A 10,471-nucleotide genomic window follows, 5' to 3' on the forward strand; every position below is an offset into this window, starting at 1 on the left:
TTATAGCTATCTAACAGGTCAAGGATGCAGAGGTTTCTGCTGAGCGATAACCCTGTTGAAAACAGTTGTCTCTGCTCTTCCTCAGAGAGGCCTTCTGAGAAAGGAATCAAAGTAATTCAACAACACAGAAACATTCTTTATGCTAAGATGAAACAAAACAAATAAAGGCATATAAGACAAGAACATTATAAATGCACATGAAATAACAAATATTTGATAATAATATATACAATTTACCTAACAGTTTTGTCTGTTGTTCTCAACTCTCTACCCGCAGCTGCAGCTTGTTAAACTGTTGTGGGCGGAGCTCCCGCTCAGGTAGGCAGTCGGGATCGCCTGTTTGTTCTCAGGTAACATTCAGTCACGGAAGTCAAAAAATACACCATCCCAGAACTGTGAAAAGCGCGTCGTCAGAAATGATTTTATCACAACTTTTCTAACAGCAGCTGTAATCTGAAGGGACGTAGAATCCATCATGGTTAACTCAGGTATGTGAGCGAAGCTGGTGAGTGAAATTCTTTGGGAGCCTCAGAGGATTGATTGGTTTCGGTGTGAAATGTTTAGGTGTGGTCTTTGCACTTGGAAACCGTTGAAATGCCTGAAATCCAAATCTTGCCTTTTTCTCCTTCGGTTGATGGTTTTTAACCCTAAACCTGTTTCCTTTTAAAGCGCCACCTGTGAGAGAGTGAAGGTGTTCCTAAAGATTCAGGGAAGCTGTAATTTAATCTATATCGATTCTTTCGTCTGGTGCTTCTGCAACAAACATTTGGAGTGTCTGTGCTGGTTTCTTTTTCAGGCATCTTTGTTTTCACAATTACATCACTTAAGTGATCGTCATTGTTGTTGTGCTTTGTGTGTGTAAATGTATTATTTCTAAATGATTCAGTAGGATTTGATAATATTTTTGTTTTACTCTACATGGTGCCGTGTTAGGATTCTATTTCAAGATTTTTATGCCTTTCCAATTCTCTTATTTTGTTCTCAAACTGGTCAGGTACTGAGTTGTAAAGCATACACACACACACACACACACACAAATAAAATGTCATCCGTCATCTTATTTCTGCAACAATGAATGTGAGAATGAACAAATAACTAACCTATTATCAATATACGTAGCTACATAAGCTTTAAAATAACAGCTATGGATATTTACTGTTTTGGTGAGATGCCAAACATTATTATGATCAAAAACATTGCTTGTATTTTCACAGCCTTCACTCTCGAACGGAGAACCTGAGTATCTATCTGACACCAACTGACCCTTCAGGTCGGGTAGATGTGGTGGTGGGTGTTTGAATCCCCCACACCTGAGGCAGAGTGTTTTTGTTCATGCTCACGGTCTGGTTACATGCCATCCCTCTGCAGTTGTTTTGCATTTTCTTCTGTTGAAACCACAGGACCATGCTCACAGCAGAGCTGTTGACATGGGTTTTATTTTTTATGTTGTGTATGCTGGATGTTTGCAATCCCAGCATTGATTAAGGATAGTTGTGCAGTGCTTTTATAGGTTGCTCTGGTGCTGTAAATGATACCACTATTTATTTTTAAGTAGCTGCCATCAAATGAGTTTTAAACCAAAATGCATACATAATAAACTTGCATGGCTTTTTTGTGTAACACACTGGTTTACTGTTGAAATATTCTGCTTTTAAGCGATAATTAAAAAAAAAAAAAAAAAAAGTCTGACAATCCGAATGTTTTTCTCTGGATTCAACACCCCCCACTAATATTGGGAGGAGCAATAAGTGAGAGACTGGCTAGTTTTGTTTCTTCTTCTGAATGTACTCGATAAATCTTCAAATATTGAATTTTATTATGTGCTAAAGATTGATTTGTTTTAACTTTTTTTTTTTTTTTTTTTTTTTTTTTACAAAATCAAACAGATTTTGTATGTATAAAAGTTGCTTCCACTTCCTGCAGGAATATGCTGCGCCAACCTCAAAGACAACAGAGCCCTAATGAAGATGGGGTTGACCCTGGTGCTGGTGGGCCACGTCAACTTTCTTCTGGGAGCCCTGGTGCATGGCGCCGTCCTCAGATATTTCATTGTTAAGATTAAGATCCGGACTCTTATATACGCTGTGTCTAACGTCATTGCCATTGTGGAAGGTCTGATTGTACGTTGGTTTACACACACTGAAGTTTTTTCTTTTGTTTTTGTCATTAAATCTTTTGCTGCTGGAAGTAAATTAGTGGTTTTCATGTCAGGCATGATGTTTCTGCTTCCTTTCCTTCAGGGTATTATCAGCGGGATAGTTGCTATTGTCCTGTCTAAGAACAAGAAAAACAAGACCCTGGTAAATACTTTTACCCTTAGCTTGCCCCACCTTCTCTAACCTCCTTCAGCCCACAAATGTTACACACATGGACATAATTGTTGACACTCCTCTGTTAAAGCTGCAGTAGGTAACATTTTACAATATGTCCTGACAGTACAATACAGATAATCTGTGAACAAATGGAGCTCCTCTGCCTTCATGTAATTCTGCAATTTGCAGAAATACACCACTTGGTCAGAAACAACCAGTGAAAGGAGGAAGAGCTTTGCTCTGCAAATCATATTCGTGTACATGCTGCTTGCACCCCATCCCACTCTCTGCTGTGTCCTTCCCTAGAGTGGAACCTTCTATGAAGACTAGTGAAGCATGGCCATAGTTAAAGGTTTTTTGTTTATTGTTATGTTGCCCATTTGTCATTAGCACAGCTGCAGCAAACCAAGCAGTGCATACACAAGCATGATTGGCAGTGCTATGACCTACCTCCCGTCTCTAACTGGTTGTTTCTCAATGGCACATTTCTGCAAATGCGGGTAGGACCACAAGGAGGAAGCAGATTTTTTCACAGATTACTTTTAAAAAAGGCAATATATGATTTTCATTGATTAAATGTATGTTTTTATTTATTACTTTTGTCAGTTTCAAGTTATTTCAGTCGTTAAAGGGGGTGCCAAAAATCTTGTCTGTCTGCTCCTGTTAGAATCTGTATGTGTTTGGAGATACAAAAGCGGTTTAAAGATGAAAGTGTCAGTACAATATGCTGATCTTTGACAGAACAAAAACGCATGTGTGCAATCTATTACATTGCCTTTAAATATGAAGGTTTATGCCTAACAAATGCTCTTCTGACTCTGTTCCTCTGACAGATGTGGGTACTGTTGGTCTTCAGCATCCTGGCAGGTTTCCTAGGAATTGCTGCTGCCTCGGGATTGTCATATTCTTTAGTTAAAGCCATCATCCTCAGGAAAGAGCGTGTGCTAAAGAAATTCTGCAAATTCTTTGATGAAACCCCTGACCCTGCGACCATCACAAACGAATGCCCCTTCGATCCTACTCGTATCTATGTAGGTACAATATTCACCCAAGTTTGATCAGTAACCCTTTATACTGAGATGAAATTGGTGTGTAAAAAACGTTGTCTTGTGTGTAAATTAAGGTAACCAGCATCATTCTTTGGATGCCTCTCATCTTAATGTGCATCGTGGAATCAGTGTTCACCTTTCGCTGTTTTGCTGCCTGCACATCCTTCCTGTACCTTTGTCCGTGCAGGAAGAAACCGCGCCAGGCAAGGAGGGTAAGGTCCTACCAGGTGTTCTGCATTTACTGCAGAGATCTTTGTGAATGCCATAATACTTTTGATGTTGTATTAAAGACTCCAGATCTGTGCAGGATTGGCCTTTTTTCAGTTTTTTTGACTTAGACTTACCTGCATAATATCAAGCAATAATGTTTTAGGTGTGTCTCTAATTAACTTTCTTTAGTGAAAACGTTGCTACATTTTATTCATTTTTCAATCTGGAATAGAATGTGCAGTGTTCCCTATACACTTGTATGTATGTAATTTAAATTAAAACTAAAATTTGAGCTTTTCTTACTTTGCATTCTTGTAATTAAAGTATAAGAATCATTAGTGTATTTCTGATGAATACACAATAACCAGCTTACACATTTGCTGCCCTGTCATTTTTTTTTTCTAGCATATGTGAAAATTAAATGAAGTTGTCAATTCATAAAAATAAGGAATTATGGAATCAGATCATTGATTCATCCAAATTTAACTTGTTTTTTTCTTACACTTTCAGGTTAAAGTCCAGGAAAGGGCTGATACTCCACCGCCGTTTCTAGAGGAAGCAGCCGAAGAGCAACCTGCAGAGCAGGATGAACTGCTGCACGGCACAGAGACGCTGAGTGACTGGGTCTAAACCAGAAAAAAACATTTTTCATCCAACTGAATAGGATGAAAAACTGAACAGAGAGAATCTGTTACAATTCAGATATTTTGATATATCTGGACTTAAGTTAAAGCAGTTGCATTTTACTATTTATGCCCATTAGTGGCATATAATTTGATGGAATGCTTTTAAAAATGTTTTTATAATTTTTGTACCTTTTTAAAATCTGCCTCATGTACCTTCAGTTTAAATGTCCGTTTCATTGTAAAAAGAAAACTCGCATTTTCTATTCTTTAAAAAAAGATTTTAATACAGTTGAAACCTCTGACAGGTTTTGTTCAATCAAAATGTTTAAAGAACTCACCTGTTTTCAGAATACGAATATATACACAAATCAATCGAGACATCTGGCTTTCCTTTTCAGTGAACTTAGTCGTCAACAGACAAGTTTGTTTAAAGAAATGTGTTCAAAATGTGATCTATTTAGTTTCAGAAAAATCCCTAAAGTTATTGTGCAACTTAAAAGCACAAGCTAATTTAAGCAGAACTGTAAAATATGTATAGAAATATGCATCTTGTAAATTTTGGTGGACGAGTTGCATGTTTTCTAGAAAAGGGACACATTTTTCTACATTATTCTGCTACAACTCCAAAGGCACATAACACAAGGGGATCAAATGACAAAGACAATTGCCAAAATTAGTTAAATTACATCCAAGTATATAAAATAGGCACATGCTAAGCCATTTTTACAGATATTTTCACAACTGGAAAAGCAAATATAGTAAATAAGAGAAATTCATACAAAAAAATACAGAAAAATACGTTTTCTGTCCAAACACGGAAAAGTTGAAAAGATTAAGAACAAATGGAAACCATTTAATCTCCACTGCCTTAAAATATACAGTTCTTTACCAGCTTTCACTGCAACAATCATTTAGAAAAAAAAACTTTAGGATCAGCTCTGATCTGATGTACTGTTGTCACAGGAAGTTCAGGACCTCAAGGTGTCTTGGGTTCCTCATTTGGCCTAAAGGATCCAGAGGAAGGAAATGATTAACACCTTCTGTTAGCTGCCTCCTGGCCATCATGGTCAATGTGATTGTGCTGTGTTTTCTCACTTTGACGTGTCCATTTTTTCCTCCTCTGGTACCTTCTCTTCTTCTTTTACTTCTGTGACAGATTTGAAATGACTTACTCAATGACTTGATTATTATTTAACAGGATGTGAGGATGACTACCTTTTGTTTCCTCTGTACTTTTCTTCTTCTCCTCTGTCTCCTTCTCTCCTTCGGTCTTGGTCCTTTTGGCTTTCTTGTAGCTGGCTGCATTCCTGCGACCGCCTTCGCCTTCGTCCTCCGAGTCCGAGAACTCTTCCTCGCACGCTATCCTTTTGTCGTGAGCGCGGACTGGACGTTTATCAGAAGGGAGATGTGCATTAAGAGATGCTGCAGCTGGTTCTCCACAATAACAACTGCCTGAGAGCTGATGCAGAGTAAATGTGGAAGAAACAGAAATGATTTTACTAGATATGCGTTTGTTTGGATCGTCCTCTTCGTCGCCACTGTCCTCCTGCACGGCGTCCTCTGGGATGGCTTGCATCTGGACTCCGGGGGCGTGAGGCAACATGCGCAGGTTCTCAAACAAGCGCTGCCTGTAGGGGGCGACACAGGAATAATTCAGCTCTAAGAAGTTCTCTGTTCTCTCTGGCCAAAACAAAACAAATACTCCAAATATAAAACGTGTTTCATGAACTCACTTGATCTTCTCCAGGTAGTCGTTTGTGTTCTGATTGGTCATATTGGAGGGGCTGATGTGCAACTTGAAGTCTGGTCCAAAGTACTCAAAGTAGTCATTGTATGGAAGCTCTGTCAGTTTGAGAGAAAATATTTACATAATATTTTATTATGTCATCTGGACATGAGCATCTGATTGGTTCATTCACAACATCTGAGTTGAATATTTTTAAGGGCCAACCTGAAACACACTGCTTCCTAGTGTGTATTTATGGGAAAACACTGAAGTACATCAAGAAATATAAAGCTTTACAGATTATTTTCTTATTACATACTCATTTATTTTACGTCTCCTCACACATACCCGGCATGTTTTGACATTGACACAATGAGTTCCATTGGTATATCACGTAAAACAATTGGGAGCAAAGAATTTCTAACAGGAAAAATTGCATACCATTGGGGATGGAGCTATCTAGGGCCACAGCAGTCTCAAATGTCCAGCAACGGGCCACGTTCCGGATCGTATAGCCGCCTCCTCCCAGCATCAGCAGCGGCAGGTTGAAGCTCTTAATGTACTCCACACACTTGGCATGGCCTAAGCAGACATAGTGGAAGAATAATATTAAAAAAAACAACAACATTCAAATGAGACTCTGCCTGTCTCATCTGAGTTTCATAATCTTGCCTTTAATGGTGAGGTTGAAGCAGCCCAGTCTGTCCCCTGACAGAGAGTCGGCTCCACACTGGAGGACCACAGCACTGGGCTGGTACATCTCCATCACCTTCGCCATGATCTACAGAAGAAAACAAAAACGCAACAGCGACACTCAATTATCATTTGTTTTATTTATTTTTTTTGCTTTGAAGAACATCTACATTATGAATTTAACAGGACTTTATTAACTCACAGGTTTGAAAATGGCTTCATAGGACTCATCATCGATCCCATCCCTCAGTGGATAATTTACAGCATAATATTTACCCTTTCCAGCACCAATATCCTTAAGAGAACAAGAAAAGCAGCATTTTACTATTACAGCCCTCTGACATGTTTACATGTACAGTTGTTAAAGCCATACCCTCAGGTCACCGGTGCCTGGGAAGTACTCTCCATACTTGTGGAAGGACACAGTCATAACACGATCTGTGGTGTAGAAAGCCTCCTCCACACCGTCTCCATGGTGGATGTCAATATCTATATAGAGAACTCTCTGATGGTATCTATGAATAAGAAAATATGATTCAATTCCAACAGTTTTTATGCATGTTATGTAGAATATTGTGACTGGAATCATAAGAAGCCGGAAATGTCATTATTACACACACTGAGTATCAACCTCTCTGTCACACTCACTTCAGTAACTCCAGGATTGCCAGTACGATGTCGTTGACGTAGCAAAACCCAGAGGCTTCAGACTTTTTGGCGTGATGAAGCCCTCCGGCCCAGTTGATCGCGATGTCTGTCTGCTGTTTGTTCAACTTTACGGCACCGGCTGAAACACAGTGAGAAAGTGAGAATTTTAACTTTTCTAAAACAAAGGGGTACCGGACTTCTTCAAAGAAGATGGACTTACCGACGGAGCCTCCTGCTGAGAGCTGGCAGAACTCGAACAAACCATCGAAGACCGGACAGTCCTCACCCACATTAACTGCAAAACACAACACCAGAGACATCCGTATTGTTCAGACCGGGAACAGCATCGGTCCTGAACAATCCAAACGCACTAAATATGCTACTAAAACGTTTTTTTGAGGTTGGTTTGCTTCAAAACCAGCTTCATAGGTGGCATACGATACTTGTTACTTAATTTAGCGGCATGAACACAATCCATCCTCAGACACTCTGAAGGATCACCCACATGACCTGGAAGCATAAGTTATTCTCTTTCGTTACAATTTTTGTTCTGTTTTTTTTACTGAGTAATCTTACATTTCTCTAAATATTCTAAAGAATAACTTGTGTTTCTTTAGAATATTTAAATTTGTTATTAGAATTGTATGTATTTTAACCAAATAATCATGAGAAAATCTAGAAAATTCTGAGCAAATTATTTATTCTTACAAATTAATTACTAATAAAAACACAGGCTTACTGATTTAGGGGCATTAAAATAATTTCACATCTCTGTGACCGGACTACACGTTTTTTTCTAATTACTCTAAAAAGGTTGAATGCAAGGAATAAATGGCTTTGTAAGATCTACTTTCTCTAAAGATAGTAAAGATAGTCAAGATGCATGTAAAAACAATAATGGAATAGAAAGATTTTGTTAGGTTTTCAGATGAAACTTACATCTCTGCATCTGTTTGCTGTATTCTGACATGTTGTCTGGCCTGATAGAGCGCAAGAACCTGATGTAATCATCACTGTGATACTTGGTCATCTCTTCTCCACTGGCTTTGTGTGGACGCTGCAACAACAAAGATAAAGTCATTGATTATATCCTGGGACAGAACCTCTCTGTACAACCAAGTAGCATAAACCCAGGTTGCTTAATTCCACATACATAGATCTCCATCTTTCTGTAGAGCCCATAGTTGAGCAGCAGGTTGTGGGTCATGCGGATTCGGTGAGGCTTCATGGGATGGCCCTGACCATAGTAGTAATTTCCAACATCACCTGAAATGAGAAAAAAAAACACAAAATCTGTCAGGAAATAAATGTCTGTTGAGATCTGCTCACTATCCTATCGGCGATACTAGAAATAGGGGAGGGAAATGATCTAAAGTTGCCTACTGGCTTTTTAACATCAGTTAACGTTGATTTGAGCATTTCCAACAACAAACGCCAAACTTTCGAAGGTAGAAAAATGAGTCTTTTCCCAGTACAAACTAATTTTATTGACAATAACCGTGCATCATGTGTTAGCGCGCTAGCTGATTGGCTGGGTTTTTTTTTTTTTTTTTAAATCAAAGTATAAAAACCGCTTCAAAAATGCATAGAATTGTATTTGAAGAGCCATCTTTGGCTGTGGCCAAATCACGTTTTTAGAGTTTAAGCACACCAACATCTCAAAACTGAGGTGAGGAGTACAAGCTGCGTCTCAAGCTAGCTACGTTAGCTTAGGTTAGCAAGAGGTAAAATTGATAGATGCAAACTCTGTCGGATTTTATCAGTTATCGAGTCTACTTATGAAACTGCAACTATGAGTGCACTTACCATCATAGTAGTAGCAAACTTTTTTCTTTGTGCCTTGGGAGGTAAATGCCATTTTAGTCTTATTTTTTGGATGATTTTACCCACAGTGCAGGAGAGGAGACAACAGCGACACGTTTGGTCAATGGGATGTCAGCAGCTGTCCATAGGGGGCGCCAGAGGGACACAAAACGATTTCACTCAGAGATGAATCTACGTTTACTACGTGCATAAATAGTCTGTGCTTTCTACCTCCACCTTTGCATCTAACAGATAACATTGCATCTTTTACTGTTTACATTTCTTAACCTGAAAATGTTGAGGTATGCTAAGCACGTATCCTGGGAGAAGCTCTGTTTACATTCCACAGAGAAATATTTGTGGGTTCTGTGCATTGCTCTTATGCCTCATAATCTAGTACAAAATTTGCCACTTTCAGGCATAGTAGCAAAATATGTCAAGTCATAGATCATTTCAGTACACTCAAAATTGTTGTTTTTTCTGTAATCTTTTAAAAAATGGTTATTTTTGATCACTGTAAGCATGTCTTTCCTGCACAGGTGGATATAGTAACTTGATACAATTACTTATTTACTCAAATTATGTTTCTCCATCTGATGGCATCATCAGTTACTCAGTATTTAAGTAGATTTTTAAACAAAATACATTTTAATTCCAACTTAAGTCATTTATTGGATGACTACTTTCTATTTTTTATTGAGTAAAAATATATTGAAGTAGTTTGACTCTTAACTTGATTACAATTTCTGGGTGCTTTACTTAACAATTTTGTCTCATAGAAACCACTTTACCTCTGCCTATTTATCTATTTTCAATTACTCTTCCTCTTTTGAGGTACCTTGTTCATCGAGTAAAAGTATTTAAGGGTCTTCTTTAATCTAAGTTCATGAACCATAGCTACAGTATATTATTATATTGATCAAAATGACATCTGAAGGTAAAAAGGGGAAGCTTCAAAGCTTGAGAAGCAAATGTGAAGCACAGGGGCAGCGTCATGTTGTCTAAGTGTTTTACAGGATGGATTGATTCACTTCACAAAATAGATAGGAAAACACTTCTGACTTAAAAAAAATAAGAAATCTGTAACTCTTTTTGCGCTCTCAATTCTGGCAATAAGAAAATAGAAAAATGTGCTACTGTTAACTTATCCTAATTCTTTCTTAATTAACGGAAGAAATTTATCTCAATATACAATGAAAAAAATGATGTGTCTTTCTAAGCAGTGTAGGAACATGTTTGGTTTCAACATTGGTCCTGAGAACCGATTAGGTTGAAAACATTATTTTGTACATTGAGCTCTACATTTTTTCCAACCTGTCACCATATTCAAGTACACTTTATTTATTTTTTTATTTTTTATTTTTTTAAAATATGTATCTTGCCTGAGTTTACTCAATGGGATGC

At 38.0% G+C, this 10,471-nt stretch overlaps 2 protein-coding genes across 2 annotated transcripts; one reads left to right on the forward strand and one right to left on the reverse strand.

Annotated features, from left to right (window-relative positions):
• The first annotated feature begins 335 nt into the window (after positions 1–335).
• LOC102225087 (transmembrane protein 54-like) lies at positions 336–4,575 on the forward strand. Its single transcript, XM_005799137.3, has 6 exons — positions 336–488; positions 1,924–2,120; positions 2,241–2,300; positions 3,146–3,343; positions 3,436–3,573; positions 4,082–4,575. The coding sequence occupies exons 1-6, from the start codon at positions 476–478 to the stop codon at positions 4,199–4,201; spliced, it is 726 nt and encodes a 241-aa protein (XP_005799194.1). The 5' UTR covers positions 336–475; the 3' UTR covers positions 4,202–4,575.
• Positions 4,576–4,799: 224 nt separating this feature from the next.
• LOC102225350 (probable histone deacetylase 1-B) lies at positions 4,800–9,206 on the reverse strand. The gene is made up of 14 exons (XM_005799138.3): positions 9,071–9,206; positions 8,418–8,530; positions 8,204–8,321; positions 7,485–7,559; positions 7,265–7,403; positions 6,990–7,131; positions 6,819–6,911; positions 6,596–6,704; positions 6,365–6,505; positions 5,931–6,039; positions 5,698–5,825; positions 5,413–5,580; positions 5,293–5,344; positions 4,800–5,201 (listed from the first exon to the last, which is right to left on the reverse strand). Exons 1-14 carry the CDS (start codon positions 9,120–9,122, stop codon positions 5,174–5,176), a joined length of 1,467 nt encoding a protein of 488 aa, XP_005799195.1. The 5' UTR covers positions 9,123–9,206; the 3' UTR covers positions 4,800–5,173.
• Between the last annotated feature and the right edge of the window lie 1,265 nt (positions 9,207–10,471).

This window comes from Xiphophorus maculatus, chromosome 19 (genome assembly GCF_002775205.1).
Source record: "Xiphophorus maculatus strain JP 163 A chromosome 19, X_maculatus-5.0-male, whole genome shotgun sequence".
Classification (NCBI taxonomy): Eukaryota; Metazoa; Chordata; class Actinopteri; order Cyprinodontiformes; family Poeciliidae; genus Xiphophorus; species Xiphophorus maculatus.